The 24,186-nt window shown below is 37.6% G+C and overlaps 1 protein-coding gene across 7 annotated transcripts in view; it reads left to right on the forward strand.

Annotated features, from left to right (window-relative positions):
- LOC139476101 (glutamate receptor ionotropic, kainate 2-like) overlaps positions 1-23,880 on the forward strand; it is a 147,382-nt gene extending 123,502 nt beyond the window's left edge. For all 7 annotated transcript variants that reach the window (XM_071259356.1, XM_071259352.1, XM_071259354.1 and 4 more), the window contains 6 exons: positions 1,301-1,498; positions 4,608-5,168; positions 11,224-11,449; positions 18,351-18,622; positions 20,183-20,212; positions 20,889-23,880. In XM_071259356.1, the coding sequence (XP_071115457.1) occupies positions 1,301-1,498; positions 4,608-5,168; positions 11,224-11,449; positions 18,351-18,622; positions 20,183-20,212; positions 20,889-21,182 (1,581 nt within the window). In that variant the 3' untranslated portion in view covers positions 21,183-23,880. The remainder of the gene's footprint in view (positions 1-1,300; positions 1,499-4,607; positions 5,169-11,223; positions 11,450-18,350; positions 18,623-20,182; positions 20,213-20,888) is intronic.
- The last annotated feature ends 306 nt before the right edge of the window (positions 23,881-24,186 follow it).

A 24,186-nucleotide genomic window follows, 5' to 3' on the forward strand; every position in this document is an offset into this window, starting at 1 on the left:
TTTAAAACTCTGTATCAAAAAAGCTTTTGTAAATAACAAATATCTTTTTGCAAATATCACATTTGGATACAATGTTTTGTAAATAAAAATACAAAAACCCAACAAAACACAGATTTTAAGTATATATATATATATATACATACATATATATATATATATATATATATATATATATATATATATATATATATATATATATATATATATGTATGTTGTAATTATACACGAACTCAAAATGTTACTGTAGAATACACAGTTTTCACAGTGTTTGTGTGTCCTGCATTCACACATTGTTTTAGTGAAGACAAGAGGCACATGTATGCAGACAATGTAGAAATAACAAAGAAACTCTACGCACATCAATTTTATGGAGAAAACATTAATATAGAGAACAGAAAAACCCACGTAAGTAAAGGTTATACGCCCTCATAAGAGAGGGTTTTGTTTAAATAACTGTTATGGGAGGCTCAGCAGACTATGGTGCCGCAACTTGCTTGGTACAGTTGCGTTTGTAGTGCGACATTCTCGAAATCTCCGCGAATATGTTTACTGATTTGTCAGCACCGTTGGTTCCCTCAAATTAGTACACTTCCACGACCTGCGTCACTGCTGACACGCCGAGATATTAACTACACTACATGTCCTGCTCATAGTGGCGTTAGACCTAACTCATTTACATGTAACAACAAATAATATCATTTACTATTTACATTTTTAATCACTGATGTAATAATAGATAACATATATTATTTTGATAATAATTCATAAAAGTACTCATGGTATGTACATCAAAATATATTGTAAACATCTAAATTCATGTTTCCTTTCTCAGAAATGTTCTCCGTGTACACTGTCTATGTTGAAGGTATACGCAAGGAACACCGAGGAAGTCACGTGTCATGTAGCGTGTGGTTCCATCAATTTACACGCGTTATGTATATGATTATGATTAATGTAATTTTTTTTTATAATTCCAAATCTTATGATAGATATAAGAACAAACGTTACAGATATCATTCCACTTTACACATTACTTAAGTATTACATATGATTGGATATAACTTCAAGGCAAATGGTGAATAGTTATCGATTAGTTTATAATCAGTGTAATTGAATATAACATATACATAGTCACTGCCAATATATTAAGATAATTTTATCAACAGTATTAGTACACATTTATTTACAATCAACACATTGTTGCACGTTTTAGCTGTACCCTTAAAATATGTTCCGATCTTTTATTGCTTATTTGTAGTTAAACATTGTCAGATGGCTAGATTGGTATGTCTGGTTCCAGGAAAAGCCTTATATGATGAAGAAGGAACGTAAAGTCGATGATGGACAGGAATACGAAGGGTTCTGTATAGATCTGTTGGAGGAACTCTCCAAGATTGTGGGCTTCCGCTACAAGATTGTGTTGGTTGCTGACGGAAACTATGGTGCTCCTAATGAGAAAAAGAAGTGGAACGGCATGGTCGGTGAACTTATAGCCAGGGTAAGCATGCCATCACAGCTATTATCATGAAAGCCACAACAAGGGGATATTACTCTGTACCATTGGTTGCCTCATCCGCATGATTGTAATCCGGAACTGTATTTAAACCAAATATCGACTTAAACCTTGGTCTAAATTGGAAGAAGAGCTGTATTCTAGTTTTCTTACTTAATCGGGTAACTATGTAGAACTTTTGAGGTTACACATGCTATAATTATATACACATGCTATGGTTACATGGTGTCTTCATTATCTGTGTTCTGTCAACGTGATGTATGGTAACTGCTATGTAGGACACACTGCAAGATTATGCTGATTATCAAACGAAATCTGCATCTATTACATCGTACCATGGAAAATTAATAATTTCCGTTTTCACTTTCTTTTGAAGTTAACATAATCAAGGTCTTATAATTGAAATGATTATAAATATTGTAATTATAACTTTTCATACCAAATGTACTGTTAACGTAAAAGAAAAAGAATATGAGCAAATTCAATGAAGACAATCAGTAAATAACTACCAAATTTAAAGGGGCACTGATCTAACGCCATTCTTCGGACTGGTTGTTGCCTTTGTTATTGTTTTTTCCCCCGTGAGTACCCGGATGATACGCAACGCAACTGAGCGTGACCAGAGACTGGGCTACCGTCTGCAAGGACAGCTAAATACACTTGGAGGCTGGAGGCAATATTTGTTTTACGCATTTTTGAATAAACACTGATTGGTTAAATGTGATCTATAAAGATTCGACAAAGGGCGCATGTTAATTAATTTCTTCAGCCTAAACAAACAGACAAAAAGAACGGCGGAGCTCATCGGAAGTCGTCATTTGGAAATACCCCAGATGGTTATAGTTTAATACTAAAAAAAAGTAACCATGCAGTGAAAGCATTTTCGGTTTTCGGATTGCGTCGATAATACGACTACTACTCCCTTGTTGTCATCCACGTTTTCTCGTATAACCCTACACTTGTGTATTTGTCGTCATTCACTTGATGCTCAGTTAATGAATTTATTACAGGTACAATTAGTGGTAGCACCACTTAGATTACCTGACAAAGGTTCTCATTTGGCATTTATTGTGTCTGGGGTAATTATTCAATCTAAATCCAGGTTTGAAGTGAGGTGAAATGTGCGTTATGTAATATGCACGTGGCAGCCCAGCAAGAGATGAATGATCAGTTGATTTACTTTGGTAAATCAACGGATCGTTCCTAGTCATCAAAGGATTAACAGAAAATACGTTGATTGATTAATCACTGTTATCTTGCACAGTGGATATGTCAAAAGTGAGTGTTTACATGTCTAGGTTTACTAAAACAAAGGGAATACACTCATATCATGGCGTGAAGTGCCGATGTAAAAACAACATACTTTGTTAACTGATAATACGTTGATTGGTTGCTCATTGTTATCAAACTCAGTGGATTTTTTAGGAACCGTGGACGTAATGAAAATAGTTGTCACGTGGCCTTTCTCAGCCAACCCTTGAGACTTGACACCTATGTGAAACACCTGAAACAATCCAAGTGATCAGTTGAGAAACGAACACTGGTTATAATATCCCGAAACGATATATATCTTTTAGAATATTTGATAGTTACAGAAACACGTGACATCGAATAAGTTATTTTGTATAGCTGCAGATGAGTGGGATATTATTCCTTTGTGTGGATATTCACGGATACATTCCTCGAACAAGGAAGCTGCCTATTTATACACATAAATTTGGTAAGTTGTAATTATGGTATTTGCATTTTGTTTTCCTTCATTTGAACCGATTCGTTCTTGGTTCTCTACGTCTTGGTTGGGAAATTCTTCAATGCGCGATAGACGTTGTTTTCACAGGTCATTTCCTTTGTAAGCGTGTATAGATTACCGTCAATTTGTAAAATGTGATTCTCTCAGGCAATTTATAAAATGTGTAAAATGTAAAATGTCATTTTGACTAAAAAATCTGTCCAGATTGATTAAGACGATCAAAAGGGCCTACAAACATCACAACAGATTATTCTGTAGGATTAGAAGCCAAACAACATAGAAATGTACTTTTCAACGTTACATTTTCAGTCTCTCGGTGATGACATTAAACATCAAAATGTTTGGAATTCGTTATCATAATAATACAGATGGAAATGTTGTTCAGTCACTTTGTAAAATAACTGAATATTTAGACGTTTAATAAATATGTTACACATTTTGACAGTAAAAAAATATACACACTATAAAAAAAGCAATGCTCAGGTGAAATATTTACTTTGTGTTGCAAGTCAAAATAGTGTAAACGAAAATCGCAAAATTACCAAGCAAGTGACTTATCAAAACTTCGTCACCATTACCGATGCTACCCACAAAGATACCTACATTTCCTTATTATCTCGAAAACTGTATTTCATTTTGTTGATCAATGTAACCATACGCTCTTATTACTACCGGTATCCATAAAAGTGACTAATGCGCTTACGAATGGCGCAACAGAGGTCGCGAGCTAGTCTAGATTTCTGCTCTACATCCGGGTACTCACTGGGAAAAAACAATAACAAAGGCAACAACCAGTCCCGGGGAATTGCGTTAGATCAGTGCCCCTTTAACACGCAATATTTTAGTTTGCATAAAAGAAAAAAAAAAAATTTCTCCTGATAGTGATTTCATACTACAAGACCTGTAATATAAAGCTGGTGAATATTATCACATTATAAGGTGGCAAAAATCTCTATTTGCTACAAATTGTCTTGCAGTGCGAAGGCGATTCAAATTGCTCGGAGAAAATAAAATCAATTATTACCTCATGAATAACATACAAACGGAGCTATGAAGTAAATACCACAGTGGGGTTAATCGAATCAATTGAAACACGTGAACATCAGATAATGAAATACAAAGACAGAACAAGGACAATTATGATTTGTTTGAGTAATGACCGTTACCTTGCACAAGTGGAAGGCAAAACAAAAATCTATGTAATCGCATCACTTCTGAACGAACGCTTCCTTCCCTTATTGCCGTGACAGTTAACTCAATACGTTATTTCAGCTGTGATGAGAATGACAAGTTTCATAAGGGCATTTTGCAACTCTCAGATGCTTCATTCTGGTTGTCTTTCAGAGAGCTGATTTAGCCGTTGCGCCCTTGACTATCAACTATGTGAGGGAACAAGTCATCGACTTCACAAAACCTTTCCTTAATTTAGGAATTACAATATTGTTCAAAGTGCCAAAACGGGAAAAACCAGGACTCTTCTCGTTCTTGAACCCTCTTGCTATAGAAATCTGGCTCTATGTTATTGGAGCTTACTTTATTGTCAGCTTCACGATATTCATTCTCGCCCGATTTAGTCCGTATGAGTGGTACAATGCACACCCGTGCAATCCAGACACAGACACCGTGCAGAATACATTCACATTGTCAAACAGCTTCTGGTTCACCGTGGGGACTCTGATGCAGCAGGGATCGGACATAAACCCAAGGGCCGTGTCCACTAGGATTGTAGGGGGGATCTGGTGGTTCTTCACACTTATCATCATATCATCCTACACCGCCAACCTGGCTGCTTTCCTCACTGTAGAGAGAATGGTATCTCCAATCGAGAGTGCGGAGGACCTTGCCAAGCAAACGGAGATCTCATATGGGACCTTAGGTAGCGGTTCTACAATGCAATTTTTCAGGGTAAGTTGGCCCAGCTGATGAAGCTCAATTCTTTGTAATCAACGGTGGTTTAATCTGCGCAAAGTCGGATATAAACGAAGTCCAGTAATAACGAAGTTTGTTGTAACAGTAATGGCCTGTGATGTTAAAGACCCTGGAGACTACTGTGGCAGAATAACCACCAACATCCCATGCTTATTTGAAGAAAGTGCTAATGGTTAAATACCTGTCTGACAAAGTGCCCCTAACAGCGTGGGTCGTTGCTCATGTTATAAACCACTGCTTTATCTCGCCCAGACCCATTTTTACATATGGTCATGAAATGGCTTTACTATTGCTCATTGCGGCATAACACTCACTCATACAACACTCACTCATTTTGGTTCCTTTGATAAGACAATTGCGTATTTTATGAAGCTATTTTAAGAATCACTTAGATTTGATTGATTTCAGAATTGTGTGAAAATCGCCTTCGTTTATAAATAATTTATATAATTATAGAATTCGTGATTATATGAAGATAAAGTTCAATCAAACCCCCCTGGTGGTAGTGACTACCCATTATCGGACATGATAGAATTAAATCTTGCTTTCGTAATATCATGAGAGGTATTCACATACATATATTCATAACCATAAAAAAAGTTAAATACCTTGACAAAAGAAGACCCATTCAAATCACAGTTTCCCTCACTTATCACTCTAGGGTATATGTGTGTGATGCCATCGGGTAAATGGTGACTCTATACACAGATGAGGTCCTGGAATATACCGGACGTCAACATATATTGGTTTCGCCAAAGTGGTAAAGGTGTACCACCTGTATCATTTTGGGCTTTCCTCCACGTCAAGCTAACAAGCCGTTATATAATTGAAGTACTCACCAAACCGGCTTTGAACCAAATTTACTCACTCACAATCGACTTCAGTAAAAGAGTATTCTGGTATTTAAAAGCTCAAACCAATTCCCGCAAAATATGTGCAGTTCATAAGTAAACTGTTCGAAATAAACTCTAACATAGCTTGGATGTAAATCTGCTTGAACATTTTAGATTTTGTTTGCTTTGCCAATCGATCTCAAGTGTTCACCTCTTTGACAACGTTATTTTGCTTACTTTAAACTTTACCACGCACTGATAAATGTATTTAAAAATGCTCAATCTAGTGAGTGGCCGCTTGTCTGTTTCGGAAAACAGATCGGTCAAAAGAATATTTTGTATGCAAGCTTGAAACTCCTGAAAGCGAATGCCACAAGCAACATGTAGCTAATCATTGCAAGGACAAACTGGCCTCCGCTTCAGCGAGTCTTGTCCAAATTTGTCAAAACCCGATAATCGGCCCTCATGGTTAGATAATCTTCGAGAGCTTCTAATTTGATTTGAGGGGCCCCTGGGTAGGATTATTGGAGTTTTAAAACAAAGACACGCATTTGGACGTGGTTCGGAGCCTATAAATACTGACTAAATTGGCAAATATTATGAGGTTTCTTGACTGCAATTCAATAAATGACTAGAGCTTGCAAAGGCATGATGGGAAGCTGAACAATAAAGACCAGTCCACCCTTCTGAGAGCTCCTACTGAGATTTAACGTGGAAATCGCGCTATTGCTGGGACATTGCTCCTCCGCTGCATCAAGGCTAGGCCTTGCGTCACGTTACTGAGTCAGGCTGCGTGAGAATCTCCCTAACTCAATTACTCAAATTGAATTTGTCATTACTGTGATCCGCCGAGGTTTCAGCCATCAAGCCTGGCTTTCCTTCTCATGTGCGCTCCGAAGGAAAATCCGTGCATTTTCCATCATCTTTTTCTAATGGGCTATACGTTTTCTCTACTGATGACTTAAAGCTGCTTTTCACCATTTCGTGATTTAAACGGAGGGCAATACAGTTGTGAATTGGCGCCATGTTTTTGCGCCAGCGTGTAGCCGAAGTTAAGTGCTACGTTCTTTTAGTACATGAGGATCGGCATAAAATGTATATACGCATTAAATGTAGATTTCTTTTACATTCACTTAAGTGATACGACGTGTGACAAGCCACCATAAATAAACATTGACATGAACATGTGTAAAAAAATATAAAGTATAATCCCGCTCTTAAAATGACTTGTTGAGTTTGCGCAATAACTTAATGCTGAGTATGAGTAGGACAGATAACTCTTAAGTATTATTGAATATTACAAGTAACAGTCACGGGGGAAGGTGCGAAACAATTATCATAAGGTTTGGAAATACCCCGTGAAACCTGAAATGTCCTGTATGGGGAGCCAGCCGGGAAATGAAACAGAGGGATTTATGGCCCCTATGCGTCTCCTTGACGCGCTCCCCGAACAAGCAATGGATAGGAAACGTTTGGGGGGCGAGCAAAATCCGTTATAACGTCCCATTATAACCAACTTGTTCCACGCTGGGTAGTATGCATGCGTGACGACAGTAGAGGTTTGGATATGGACGACAGGATTTTAAGATCAAACAAGTCATTTACGTTACCTTTCATCGATTTTGTATAAGGATATGCCTTTTCCAATAAACGTTAGCAACAGTGTGAAATAGGTCCTCTGCGTTCTGTTGAATTTGCAGTTTATGTCCCTGATGATATACAAACTACAGCTGATTGCAGTGATAAGAATTTTTTCACTAGACATTGCAGATTTACCAGTCTTGTGAGTTGTTCAAGACAGAGATTTAAATACGCAGTAAATCAGTCCTGCGTATACAGAGTATGCTGTCTGCTTACAAACTGCTGACATTATTACTACTAGGACGCTCCGCGTTGATGAATACGGGTCGGCAAGGGTCAGGTCTTCCTGCCTCCCCGTCTTGATTGGAAACGTTGACATGAAATCAAACTCTCGTTGCCCGTAAATGAAATGAATGAAATCAATGCTGCAATCAAATATATTTTTTAAAATTTTGAGTTGCATCTCTGAATCCTATGGGGGATTACAGACCCTGCATTGCATAGCAAGCCCGTTTCGCTTTTGCCTAACTTTATCGCCATGTATATCTCATAAGAACGTTAGTTCACATTTAATAATCTGATACATCATATCATTACCATTCATTGTGTAATTAAAATAAATCTAGAAACATGTAGCAAAAATGTTCAGTGATGTAACATTATACGTTCAAAATTGACCCAGACAAATTTTATCATTGACACAAACCTTTTAATGAGCAATACGCTTTCAAGATCAAACACATCTTGACTGCAAGAACTGCTAAGAGTAACCACCACCGAGACGTGAGCAGATTGAAAGTCCATATAACCGTTATCGTGGACATGCGCAATCCAGTTAAAAAAACGCAGTTTGCGCTGTCTTGAAATGACTTGTAAGAACTTCCAGTGTTTGATTGCGATCTCAAACCTGTTTTGATAAGAACGACAGCATTTATAGTCTGCGGTAATACCCTATTACTTTAGTCTGTGTCCTTGTATCTTTCTTGTCCAAAGACTATTTAAAGCAGTACTCCGACAGAACAGCTAACCAGAAACCAGCAAACAAACAACACAGGTCCCGGCATCCAACAACATCCAATTTCCCCACTCAGACAGGTTTTGTTCTGATGGTAAACAATGCTGAGCAGGGCAACCACGCTAAATTATGTGTCATTGCTTGAGATATAAAACTAAAACATAATTCTCCTCAGATAGTGCAGATTTATACCGCTGGTTCAGACAGGGGGACACCAGATCTGCTATCAATTCCAATTCTGTGCAGTTTTTGAGAAAACAGTCGTCCTATTTGACTGGACTGTACAACATTAAAGGCATTATCATCCTTAACGGATCGTTATCAGATGATGAAGAAATGGGGATTTAAGATTAGATTTATGTTTAGAATTCGGGAACCATAAATACCCGCACTTGTTTAACAAGACAGAATCAGAAAGACATGCAGAAGAACGACGTACAAAATTCACGTATATACGCATGCCACCTTGGGTAACTGAAGATAATCGTTTCAAGACATATTTTTTACAAGCATTACATAAGAGATACATTCAAATACTAGTACCACTTTCCCTGTCTGGTAACATTGTTTTATGATTTTGCTCAATCCATCAGTGAATCTGTACCATATTTTTATGTGTCAATGTGTCAGTTTCACACAGGGCCCTAATAACAAATCCTAGACCTTAACTGGAAATTGGCAAAGGACAGTGGGCTGGAATCCCTATCTCTGTTTAAATGTTAATGTCCCTGAGATCAAAGTCAATTGAGACAGCCTCCGTGATGCAGTGGAAAGAGCGTCCTCTAGGAGAGATTGGTGCTTCGTTCCCTGGCAGTTTGGTACTTGTTGTTACCCTGTCTGGCAATCGGCATTAAGGGAATAAAACAAGAACTGGTCAGCACGGAGTATAATGTGTCGGGTTTCTTTCTCAGGAGGCAAGCACGACAAACCTATATGCGTGAAATAATCTTGGACGCGACGTTAAATTCAACATAACCTCAACTCAAAGTCAAATGATAAATCTGGTAATTAGACGTACAGACACGTTAAATATGAGTTTATTTAAGAATTTACTTTAATACGTATTTGTGTTTATGGAGGTATAAACGTAGCGTATTTACAAAAGTCTGCACACCGGTTGTTAGTTTTTAACTCCATAAACGCATGTACATATTGAAGTCAATTTTTATGAATACTTACGCCAAAGAAATAAGTTGAAACTGTTTAACTTATGATAACACCAATAAAACTGTGGACAACAGTGCGAAATCAGTTACACTGTTCAGCGCAATAATTCCAAACAAGTCACGATCATTCTATAATCAGCCTATTAGGAAACAGAAGTTTATTAGTGGGCGTGGCCTAATCTTTTTATTTAGGTTTGTGGAAACATAAACGCAAAACATACTGTTGGGTTAGCCAATCAAATGCCACATCATTGCTTGTAATTTATTCGTTTACTAATGTTTCAAAAGGGGCTGTTGGGGGACAGCTGTTCTAGCAGACTGGTATGATATGAATGTATGTTGCAGTTACTGCTTCAGTGTCACACTACACTAGTTACATCCCGTAAAGATCCGTGGTAGAATAGGTCTTCAGCAACCCATGCTTGCCATGACAAGCGACTATGCTTGTCGTAACAGGCGACTAACGGGATCGGGTGGTCAGGCTCGCTGACTTGGTTGATGCTTGTTATCGTATCACAATTGCGTGGATCGATGCTCATGACATCAATTACTGGATTGTCTGGTCCAGACTCGATTATTTTTACAGACCGTCATCATATAGCTGGCGTTAATCAATAAACTAACCAACCAACTGCATCCCACATAGCATAATCTCCATGACTTAAATGACACACGACGCGTTATGCCACTGGACGCACGTACTCGGAACAGATACATCCTTAGACCTCTTATCTGATTTTCAAACTCTGCATGTCAATACACGACATGTATTAAGCATTACGTTTTCCCTAACATGCATGTCGGTTGAACCTAAGGGAGTGAGTGGTCGGCATACAGCTAAGCCAGTCCAATCAAGCACCTATGGTGACAAGGTGGCAAATTTCCCACGACCTCGAAACCCAGTGGCTCAAAGTACCATCGAAGTACCTACTAATTGAACCACAGACACCTTAATGCCAGTTCGTGAAGCTGGAGATTCCATTACTGAACCTTGTGACATACATACCAATATTCTCTCAGCCAATGTACGGCGGACTGTCTCCCAAGTCTGTACATGAGCAATTTATCAACATACGTTCTATGTGGCATCCATCACTCCTTCAGTATTGAATTTTGCATTTCTTGAATATAGATTTATTGCTTGAGAATACAATATTAACAGCACAAGAAAGTAATTTATTGTAAATTTGTCTTATTGTAAAAAACAATGTTTCGTATTCAAGAGACGTAAAATACATATCCATTTGTTTCGAGAGAAACATGATTGTTCATTCGAGGACACGAAACATGAATACATGACTAGTGAGTACACTTTAAACGATCTTGGTCATGTTTAAAAAATCACCACAACACTATTATATTCACCTTTTAAGATACATATGCCAAAGCGTAAAATTTGCTACTGGATATAATTTCATTGAAATATCTTTTTTCAGGACTCAAAAATTGATACGTACAAAAGAATGTGGGCTTTCATGAAGAAGAAGGAGCCGACGGTGTTTATGAAGTCATACGAAGCGGGCGTGGCCAGGGTTCTTGACGGGGGATACGCCTTCCTGTCCGAGTCCACCATGATTGACTACATCACCCAGCGTAACTGTGATTTGATGCAGGTCGGGGGACTTCTTGACTCCAAGGGTTATGGAATAGGCACACCAATAAGTAAGAAGGGTTTATTTTTTCATGACTTTGGCAATTTACTTATGATAACTATAAAACACCAACGCCAGAGCATAACCAGTTGCGATTATCCGAGAAAAAAGAATTACATTGCGCGTAACAGGCAACATAGCGGTGAAAATCATATGAATGGGTCACTAAAAATGGTCAGCATGTCTTGCCCCAGTGGTAGCACCCACCAATTTGCACTGAAAAGTAGGTGTTGGATGAAACGTAGCACTACTCCTGCCATACGACGGCGCCCTGTAAACTATCGAGTTTTGGGAGACATTCAAGTGATGTGGAAATTAAAACCGATATGTTTATTTTGAATTACGTCTGCTGCTTATCAGTTTCGAAGTTTATTCATCTAATATCACAGCGGGGAACACCATGAATAAGTTTCACAACTTGTACCCATATGGCTAATCGAATTCAGGTTTTCAGAGTGATGACCGGACGCTTATAACCACTACCCTACATCATTCATAAATGGTAGAAATGTGTCTTGACACTCAGTTTCAATCATTGATTTATAGTGCCAGTTGATTTAACTGGGTGGTCATTCGGTAATAGTTCCCTCTTAGCGTTTGAACATAACTGACAGGTTGAGATTCAGTCTTGCCATATAATTAACTCACAACTAAAACATGCCTAAAAGCCTTAAATGGATTTCCCTACGGCAACCCTTATAGGAATTAAATTGAACATTGGAATAACGAGCTACGTGGGACCAGGTGCGGGCACTCGGTTCGGGGTTATTGAAACTGGACATATTTCCAAGCATCGTGTTTTGTATCAATTCCTCACATTTGCTAAGTCACCCGGATTGAATTTCATTACGTTGTACATATAGGACAACCATGTCAGACCTAGGAACAGTATCCAGAAGTTGTATGAATGTGGCCTTAAGGCCCGGCTCTGTGTCTGACTTTGGATTGGAGATCAGATGAACCTCAATGGAAGCTAGGGATTGTATAGCTATACCATTTCAACACACTATAAAACTACAAAAGAACGGCAAAATTTCCATAAGGATAGGTGGTAACAGTCTGTAGTATCAAGACGTATATCCAATGCCTACGATTACACGTTACGTTTAATGGTAGGGTTGGGTTAATCTGAGGAAGTGAAATTAAGTGGAAGCACTCGACTCAACTGGAGAGGCGACAGGGCCACATTCACGTTGGGAATAATGCATAAGGAAGTAGTAGACACAGGGTCCCGTACCACACAACGGATCAAGTATAAATTGAAACGGGGCCTGTATATGAGGAACCTAAAATGGTAAAGGATCGATGTTGTTGTAATATACTTCAATTCTCAAGGCGTCTTTGCATGTAAATGGGATTACAGGGTCACAAGGAGGAATTTATCAATTGCACTATGTCTAATAGATATATGAATAAACAGTTGTTTACGTGACAAAAGAGCGCTTTTGTAGCACACAGAAGACCCGTTGCAAAGTGAGCTTTGGCAGCACAACTGTTGAAGCGTTCGCTCATCTCACCGAATACTGTGGTTTCTTTCCACACACGGATACAATATGTTAAACATATTCTTGGTGTCAGTCTCCTGCCTAGGGACAGCTTAACTACTGTTAAACCATACGATCATCCACATTCACGTTACTTCTGTAAACTGAGGGGCAAAAGAAACTATACCTCTCATTATGATGTCGTCATATGTTTGAATTTCAATGAAAAATATCTTAAGTTAGCGATAATATATCAAAACAATTCGGGCGCTTAGTCAACACTCAAAGAATACTTCTACGTGGATTTATATTTTAGGATTTAATCGTTTTAAAACTTTCAAAAATTAATAAGAATGTTTTCGCATAATACACACCTGCTGATGGGTATCTTAGAAATCGTACATTTGAAAATCATTTTTGTCTTTTTCGGCACATATTTACATTTCAAACATGGTAGGGGTCATGTTCTTGCAAATTTATTTCTTACCCCAGTCTTCATTGAACCGATTTATTTTTACACCAAATTACCCTGCCACCGATTATGTTTTACAAACTGTTGCAGGGGTGATTGCTGGTTAAAAGTAATAATGACATTTAACAAAAGTTCTTTCAATTTTCAACTACAAAAAACACAAACTCGTTCTACTTTCCTTTACTCTTCAGTTTATCTTTCTACTCTGTGTTCAGATTTAATACACTCTCGAAACTTGCGATCATTGTGATATGGTGGTGTTTATATGCAAACAAAAAGATAGGAGTCTATGATATTGAATCAATAAATATAATATTGTAATGGATTTCTGTAATGATGTTTAACCGTTAACTTTAGAGTTACTTCCCTTTTAATACGATACTCTGGCATGTCAACATAATTGAACATAAACATAATCGACAATTTACACCCATAATTCAGTGAAAACTTTAATCATGTTGTGAGGAGGTTCTTCTTTGTTACCATGAATTGCTTTTGAGTTCATCGGCAGCTTAATGAGTTCGCAAAGTTCAACTCAAACCACACTGGTTATAAAGTTTTACGGCATTACCAATCTGTGTCTTTTTCATGGAAGCAGAAGAATTGTCTTGAATGATATTAAATGCAACATAACCATAGCTGCATCAGACAATGGACAAACCTTGTTCTTACTACTTGCCAAGTTCACTATGCCATCGACCTTAGAGACTTCATTCTGATTAAGTGAACTTGGAATCTCTAAGTGCCTTGGCACTGAAATATTCATCTTAATACGTTGTCATATGGAAATGGAGCTTCGCGGAGGGCAAGAACACCATGTGCTCATATTCCAGTTAGCGATGCATTTACAGGTAAAAATGTTCATGAAATGTAGGGATTAATTAACTGCTGCAAGTATGGATGTGCATTTGCAAGAAGTATGTGCTTGTAGATAAGTTTGATAACAATATTGTCCTGGCTGCGGACTTGGACCAGCTGGTACCATTACGTGCGTTAAATGTTTGTTCTTAATATCCCAGATAACTGATAAAGTACAGTTTAGCAAGCGCTGAGAGTAATAGTCCAGAAATGGTCTCTGCTGGGCAGGCAGTTATAAAATTTCACCTGAGAACGCTTTTGTGAAATATTCTGCACAAAACATATATGATATTATGCTCAAGGGATACACCAATCCTATTTCGTTCAAGCAAGTACACAACGCAAGCGTATGGGCATTTGATGGTCGCACTTAGACGTATCTGATTGTGGAATTATCTTAGATCATATAAGTAACGATCTTTGAAGCGGAGCCAAACCTTGCCTTTCTCGCTCCGAGACACTGAACTTATTGTCAAAGTAATTCAATTAGAACGGCCGGGGAATGTGCTATAGTGAGGGTGGCGTACTCGCATGGCGCTCGTGTCTGTTTTAATTATTGCTTTATTCAATAACGTGTTGACAGTATTAGCGAAGGGTGCGACCTTGTGTAGGCGACCACGTTTCCCAAGTGGCTTTAGTAATTCTAGTTCCTCAAATCCCTTACACAGTGGCCTTTCCTCCGCAAGACTTATAACGCCTCCTTGTTTGGAACACGGCAATTCCTCATTGTTTTTCTTCCATTTGTACTTTTTACTCACTGTCATTGGGACGTGTTTCGTAACTAATGTGAACAATGTAAACACTATTCAATACATTTTCTTCACTACGTATACGTTGCAGATACTACTTGAAAAGAATACCAGTGGTCGCTTTCCATTTGGTAGATAAATGAAGAAATACAATTCTGTCGAATCATCAACGTTTTCTGTAAACCTTTGGGAAAACAAACACGCAAAATTGTAACACCCGTAATATTTTAATTTATATTTGCATTGTTGCTCGCGTGTTATTGGTTCAGTTTTACCATCAGAAAAATCGTGTTTTAGCGCGATGTGCAGAATTGTGTCAATGTAAATCCTCTATTTTGCGTGTACAGGCCAAATGTAGTGAAATCTGAAAACGACACTTAATGAGATGCTAGGCTGTTCGATCAGACAATGCCACAAAATAACATAAGGCATCTAGACGTTTACTTGAAACAAAACGCATGTTTTAGTGACGAAGTTTACCTTACACGTGGATGTCGGATTCTGACTAAACTAACATAGAGAGTAAATCTAACCATGTCCCACTGACATGTCCATGTCGATGACCAGTGGACAACTTAATATTTTACTGACTAGTTGATATAATGTATGAGACAAAGTGTGCCTCTGGTCCTAAGTTACAAAATACACACAAACAAATTGAAACAAAGTATCCAAAAGTTGTTACTGTTTGAGTTAAATATTTGAACAGGTCATTTTCACGATTATCGATGTTATAGTGATTTGTATCAAACACATATTTTATGCTAGGATACCACTTCGAGTTACAGCAGATTCAATGTATAATGATTCATAAAATGATATTTTGTTAATGTGGGAGACGACACTGACAGTTTGTGAGATACATTTGCAATTGAAATAAATCTTGTGTGTGTCTCTGCTGTGTTTCTCTTGATCAGAGCTCTACATCTAAACTTCCGATTATTTCAGAAGTGTACTGGTACCACTTGTTGTAGATCGTTACGACCTGACACCATGTCATCATGCTTTGCACTGTAACTAAAGAACTTTTCCAAAAGGCGATCATGGTCCCTTTTAGATGGAACCCAGTCGGAGCAGTACAAATAGGAACATTTCGGGCCAAATGATGTCCTTAAACTTCCCTGCATTCAGAATAAGTGCAGATTGTTGCAATATGCCAATCTATGGGACACGTTTGTTGAGGAAAGTGTGCTTTATGTTCCAAGCACGCCCTTAGTACTGACCGTTGTCAAATGCAGCATGTGTGGCCCGTCCTTCACGAGATGTAATTGGCACAGCAATTCGCACGACAAGTGGATAACAATTATGTCTGAGTACCTCCGAGGTCACGATCGACGTGCGGGCTGTTCCGACAGTCCGCTCTCCGTGTGTCCAAACCAACCGTTTCTGTAATTAGTTTATCGTGAAATGAACGGGAAACAAAGGTCAATAATTGGTGGATTCTCTCATTTATCGTTCCCATCCAGACAGTTAGATTACCTCCGAATTCAGTCGAGGGTCGCCTCTTCTTTTGGCTTGGAAGAGCTGACTATTGAATTAAAACAGCTTCGTCTTCCTCTTACAGTCAATAACTTATATTCATTGCCCAATATGTAACTTCAGATCTTTGCTTAAACAGACATTTGTTGAGGTGCCTTTAAATCCAAGTTAGTCTTGAGATTACGATCAAAGGACGCAGTTATTCGAATAATTTGATTAATAAGAGAATAATGGAATTATTTTCTCGGGATGGATAATCGCGTGTGAAACGTTAGATAGAAAGGAAACATTACTGTCTTTTCACTTCCCAGATGAAAGGAATAAAAGACATCCTTGAAATTTATATGACGATTGCCGTACCTTATAATTTCAAAATGAGGATTTAAAGGAAATATATTTTGAAACAAATGATTACATAGCACTATAACTTCTCTATAGACATGAATTGTAGCTGGTGATATTACATGGGAGAGCATTTCATGCTAAGTAACATGTAGACACTAAAATGAAAATATTTACATAACAAAAACAGTTGTTATCTTCATGACATATAATAAAAAGGGAGCCGAGACATTCTCTTCCTTTGTAGGATTCTAGACTTGCGAACTATTTAAGACTTGCATGCACTGCATTGGATATATTTGTTTCAGGATTTGTATGTCTAATTATAATGGGTCGTTACATTTACATGTTTTTCTAGAACCCCAATGTTTGTGTGAAACAGATCAGATATCACACATGTGCTTGAAGCTATATTGCCTTTAAGTTCATAATATGAGAGGAAAGCATGAATGTACATGTGAATATATATCTTAACGTATACTATTTAAGGCTTCATCACATCTTAACGGTCATTTAAAATTCACATATTGGGAAAATATGTGTATTAGAACAGTATGGATTTCAGTTCATACATTAGAGGTAGGAATAGCATAACTACGGAAGCGTAGTAGGCCCACGATGAAATTGTTTTAGTCCATACTAAGTCCTACGTAGGAGATAGTAAGTCCTACGTAGGAGATAGTGATTCTAGGCCATAATAAGTCCTTCGTAGGAGATAGTAAGTCCTTCGTAGGAGATTGTAAGTCCTACGTAGAAGATAATAAGTCCTATGTAGGAGATACGTAGACAAAAAAAAATTAGCCCTACTACGCTTCCGTACATAACAGTGTAAGTTGGAGTTTGTAGAAAATACACACCGAAATTATTCTATTGTTTACTAAGTAACGCATGTACTTTTTCTTGAATGAAATATGAATTCGTGAAGCCATAACAAACCGAACTAAAAATAGAGTACGGTGTGTAACTTTGCATCATGCCATCAAAAGAATGGTTTATTATGACACCAATGTCAATATCAGGAGCAAATCTTTCAACCAGATAGTCCTATATTATGGAATTGATAACACCCAAGAGAACAATCTACCATCCACTGTTATGGGTAACATGCTATATATACCAATGCAAAAAATATAACTTTGAACTAGACCTTGCGCATGTACATTTCTTTTTTGTGTGTGTAATATTCGTGTTTGCTTTAATCCTGATCTGACAATTCACACACGCTACCCCCACTCCATCACTCTACTAATCCGCATTTTCAAAACCCTGACAAATTCTCCGAATTATCCTTCAGTAAAAGGCATAACGCATCTCTGATAAATCATAAATGTTTCGACCGTGAGATAAGCCTCAATTTGTCAAGCATTGGATTTATCACTGCTCCAGGATAGAAGCATGACAAGAGGTTTAAGTCTCTTGGGAGTATTTCCACGATCATGACGAAGAATTTGTTCAAGGAAATATATATTCTCTATGATCTGTACACATGATAGCATTAATTGAACATCCAACGTTGACCTTTTTCAGATTCCGCATATAGAGACAAACTATCCATGGCGATACTGGAGCTACAGGAGAATGGCCGGATCCAGATGTTGTACAACAAATGGTGGAAGAGCACTGGTACTTGCATGCGGGATGAGAACAAGGACTCTAAAGCCAATGCTCTGGGGGTGGAGAACGTGGGTGGGATCTTTGTGGTGCTGCTTGTTGGTCTAGCCCTGGCGGTGCTGGTAGCCATCTGTGAGTTCATCTACAAATCCAAGAAGAATGCCCGTGATGAACAGCATGCAAAGAAGGTAGGCCATTTTGATGCTGCTTTCATTACTGGTGTTGTGTATTGCTTGATTGTGAATGTGTGTATGTCTATCGGTAAAGTTCATCATTCGTTGTGTTCTGAGTATTTACCTTAAGCATATGTTTGATAAGAAGTGGTATTTTAGTGTTGTGAGTTTTATTTGGTATGCTAAAAAAAGCAAATCAAGATTTAAAATGTCAAATCAATTAATAAGGCTCAATACGGCTGGCTACATCTGAGTAATTCTACTTCAAAATTCAATTAGAGAAGATACTTTAACGGCGATGCGCGTATATAACGCTCAGCTTGTGTATCATCTATCAAAAGTGATATTATATTGATATTCAATTGATTTGATCATAAAACGTCCATGTAATACAATGTACATGACTATGTACTATACTGCCTATTTGTGCATTGGGACCACTTAAACTAAATTTGTTCATGATATCAACAGGTTTTAGATGATTGCATTTTAGTGATAGTTGTCATCTACTTTCGCCATCAAAATAGTAATTCAAGTTTTTGATCTCGTCAGTGGTGATATTTTGTTTCATGCATGTAGGCCTCGAAAGATATGCTACGCTAATGAGAAACCTCTGGGTTTGTATCTCATTACCCTTTTGAAGCAAAACTCATCCCAGGGAAATCACGGGTTACTTCTACGTGGTAGATCAAAGCTAGCTCTTCAGGGTGAAGTGAAATCTGGCTGCCTTCCTACATGTATGTGTTGTATTGGTGAACTATCATCCTGTTGCACTCTCTACTCTTACTGTTGTCGCACTCACCTCCAGCACCAAGATCTGCAACATCGTGACTACCTGCCTTAACATCAGTTACATCAATAATACTCTTGCACTCAGTTTTCGGTAATGGTATGGTACCATGCACTGTTTTTATCCACAAATGTAGGGTCATTGATTACAAATAACCATCTCGGAGCATGAAGCACATTTCTGGAAAGAAATTGTTGCAAACATTTTCAATGAAATATCTCAAGGAAACCTTTAGAAATGGGATATTTCTTTTTAAAAAGGTATTTAAAGGTGTTTAACTTCTGTAATCACGGTTAACTGATTTCGCACTTGTTTATATAAAGCACAATAAAGATTACTGACAATTATTCATGTACGGCACTGTTTAGAAAGAGAAATACATTACAATAAATTTGTTTCATTTCATAAATGTGCCAGCTATTCATGTCAAACGTAATTTTGATAATTACAGTTGTGTAGCGTTTCTAGCGAAACAGCTATTGACGTGACTGTGATGCGATCTTGTTAAAATGTATTGGTTTCTTAAATCCATCTTAAATTAGTCAGCACACTAGCCACGAGTCGAAACTATGGGAACTAATATAGTAGTCCCAACATCTTAGATATCGAAATTTGTAGACAAAATATGATACATGTACTATATTTGACCATTACATAAAGATGAAAAAAATTACAGGTAACATAACATGTCATTACATCAGTGGTTAGTTTGATATTGGAACATCTCTTGCTAATTTTACAAAAAAGTATACAATATTTTTCATGTAATTTTCTTAACTTGACAGACTTGTGATTCCTGCCCTAAACGTTTGGAGGTGAGTGTCAGTAGATTTTACTTATGTTGAAAAGCATTTTAACTCAAGTCTATTTGTCGTTGTTACTGTTTGAGTCAGTAATTGTATTAGCCCGTAAAGCTATAAGTTCGTGATGTAGCTTTACAGCTATTTACATGAAACCATTTATACCTATTCATTTTAATGCATGCATGCAGCTTTGCATTATATGTACCTAAAATAAAAAAGTACTATACATGTTTTTCTCCTCAACCTTCCTGTTGATTATAAGACGTTTTTAGAACAATGTTTATACAATCCTTCCGAAATAGATATTTTATAGTGAAAGAGGATAATTAAATAGTAGCACAGTTTCCTCTGGGTAAGTCCCTTACCTCACCAGGAAATCCTGCTTTAAGGTTTTGATGGCCTTTGAGAACATATCATGTTGATTAAAGTAGTGTTGTTAGAATATGTGTTCCCAACGGAACAAATAAGCTTGTAAACACTTTAACATCCTGGCAAACATGTGTAGCACACTCTATCATCAAAGGTAAACTCGCACTGTACTTTACACCGAATGTCAATAAATGCCACGAGTGTTTTATATCATTCACCACTAGTTTGAGAGAAATAGCCATACACTGTTCTCGGGGCAAAACATAGAGTGTAATTATGTATCGATTCTCATAAATACTCTGTTTCTTTTCGTCCGTAGCAATCGCTGTGTTCAGAGATGGGAGAAGAGCTGAGATTTGCAATTCGATGTCTGGGGTCTGCTCAAAAACCGAAATTCAAACGGAAATGTTCAAGGTGCAAAGCCGAAAAACATGGCGGACACTCACGTGGTTCTGATCTCCCAGAATCAGCAAATGGAATCATTCAGCTGAAAGAGATCAGGAAGTCACCTCTGCCTAGCACGAGGGAGTTTGAAAGCGAGTTTAGACCTGATTATAATAGAGACTTTAACGGCGACTATTTACATGTGGACTACAGTGATGCAGAAACGTAAACACAAGCCGTTATCAGAGAGTCTTGATATTCATTTTGTCACCAATGCGTGTTTATGAGAAAGCTGTAGTATGTGTCAGACAGGTACATACACCTCCAAATACACACGCATGTGGTTGACTCCGTGCCTTACTGGTTTGGTGATCAGATGGGGAGGAGTGGATGTGAAGAAGATGCGGACAGTTGGTACAGATGATGTTGCACAGAGATCCTAGACGAATCAACTCTCAGGCCCTGTTGTGGGTAAACTCTGTACAACCAACAATACAGGTCCTTCTGCAAGGCGGTCAGATACAATGACTACTAGTGTCAACCATTGTCTGTCATCGTGTTCACTGGTAGAACATGTGCCAACTCGACGTTAACGTCAACTTCCGCCACTGCAATGACGTCAACGGCCTTAGGACGATAGAGGCATGTGAATCGGGTTTTTTTCGCTTTGAAAACGCAAGCAAGTCACTCAGATAATTTTCAGCATCTAGTAACGCTACTATTAGGCTTAGAGATGCAATCACAACCACTTTGCAAAAGAAAACAATGAAGTAATGTGTCTTTGTGTCTCTATATACTGGGCTGACTGACCACTTAGTTACTTTCAATTGAACATATTTGCAATATTTTTCCGCATATATTGGCCATAATCCTGCATTGGTTGACATGGCGTTGCCGCTACGGGAATTGGTTGTAGGGATCATACAAGAAGCTTTGGTGCACATTATTTCGAATATGTACTTAACATGCATACCATTAGGATGCCATTGAGTGTGACATGTATGTCTGATATACGGTGGCATTGATAGGACACATCCGATATGGTGTCTATCTCTAGCGTATATGTCTGTGATTATATGGGCGTGTCCAGGAAAATGATGTACATATACAAATTGACCATGTACATATATACACATTGTATTATACATCCTGAGGGAAATGTGTTAATTTTTCAGTGTTCATAAAAGCGTAACTTATTCCTCATGTATGTAAAATTTGTACAGATGTATATTTCACAGCTGTTCTTGGGCCCTACAATGTGAGTTATTACTGCACTATGAGATGCGCTGAGTATTATCATTTCTCAGAATATTGCGATTCTTGATGGCATCCAAAGTATCGTTGAATACTCACGCTGTTGTAAATGTACCTATTTTGAATAAGTGGATCACCAAATAAACACCTCACTGTATGTACAAAACCCTCACAAATACTACAAACTCGATGTTTTCACAGTGATGTCAACTAGATGATATAGTTTTGTACTTCATCTTATAATGTTGTAAACTATTCAAGTCAAACATCCTTGTGTCGAACTTTGATGTGTCAAACTTATGGTTGTCTCGAAGAAAAACGTTGGTCTCTTTATTTGTTTATAATTTTCGGTTGTGTCGAACCTGGGATAACTCGATGTACTTACGTAGGTCCCTTCAACTTCGACACATCGGTGTTTGACTGATGTTAAAATCATGAACTGTTGTCTGAACGACTAAAACTTGGGATGGAGATGTATGTTGAAATATCAATATACAATTCATACTTTTAATGTATTATAAATTCAGTTGTAAAAGATATGTTATTATTATACGAATCAAGAAGAAGTGTGTACTGACTCATAGTTACAACAAACTATTTTGAAGTGTCAGGATGAAATCTAATTTACCTTCATTTACAGCACGGCGGTTTATATACTGTTGAATACATTGGTCTCAAAGATTTTCTAACAAGTTAACATTCAAAGAAGGGAGTATTTTTTCATATTCAAAAGAATATCAATTTCCATATCAAGTATTTTACAGTCGCTTTCTTCGGTATGTAATAAAATGTTATTACACATGATGCGGGCACTCATTTTTATGATGCAGTGCATCGTTTCATGTTGATAAACATTTATACAACTATGTACATAAAATGATTTTTTGAATGCTGTACAATGAAGTGTTGATACTCTACTAGTATTATTGGGTTGTATAAGTTGTTTAATTTGGCACAAAGGTCTCCATAATTTATTCACAATGAACCGCGTTGAGGTTTATGCTAGTGTGTTCTATATAATGTTGTGTACATCACATATTTAAAAGTTGGCAGTTTTTCAAAATCGATTTATTGTGCTGACATCACGTGATTAGGATTTGTGTTATTATGACATCTGTTTAATTTTCGTGTATGTTAAAAATGTCCTACTTTGAAATAAACTGCTGTTATCAACGCTGCCATTAAAAAGTTGGATGATAAAAAGCCATGCCCACTTTAATAGTTAATGAAAATAGGATGATTTGATATTTTGGTTTTTAACAGGCTTTTCCTTGACTTATTACTCCCACGTTGTCCACAGTTTTCGTGCGTTGTAAAAAAGACTTGAGCGTGAATGAGAAGCGAACTTGATACTTCCTTACTTTAAAAGTTATCAACCTTTATTAGAATAACTTCATCATGAAAGGTCGTATGTACCAAGATGCCATTCAGTTGCTAAATATTGATGACAACAGACAATGTAAACTGATTATGATAGTGTCTGCAATTCCCTTCCCATGTGGGCTAAAGTACGCACAGCTGGTCTGTCTTAAAGGTTAATGTATTCTGTGTGTAACGTTGTCGTTTCTTAGTTTGGTTGAGCTATCATGTACCTGTGAGAGTGCGTCAGACGGAATTTGTAATGCGTGCTTTATGAGATTTTAGAGATTTTAATGACTTCTTCAATCTAATAAATTTTGGTAGAAAACTGTATGGAGTGCTACTTTTTGGAACAAAAGGCTATTGTTAAGCCTTTTATTGTGCGACTGTAGGCTGGTAGTAGGTATTTATACCCAAGCTGAGAGGTAAGTGTTTAAACGCCGCTTCGAAATGTATTTCAGTTATATCACTGTGTGTCAGTTTGGTTTCGGAGAGATTTTCTTTGGTGAAACTCCCGAGCAAAAGTACTATGCTGACAGACGAAGTAGTTAGAAGATATATGATTCAAACAAAAGATAAGTGCATACTACACTAAAGGACGCCCAATCGGGATGCAGCAC

Source organism: Haliotis cracherodii, unplaced genomic scaffold, assembly GCF_022045235.1.
Source record: "Haliotis cracherodii isolate W230 unplaced genomic scaffold, xgHalCrac1.p SCAF_3, whole genome shotgun sequence".
In the NCBI taxonomy this organism is placed as follows: Eukaryota; Metazoa; Mollusca; class Gastropoda; order Lepetellida; family Haliotidae; genus Haliotis; species Haliotis cracherodii.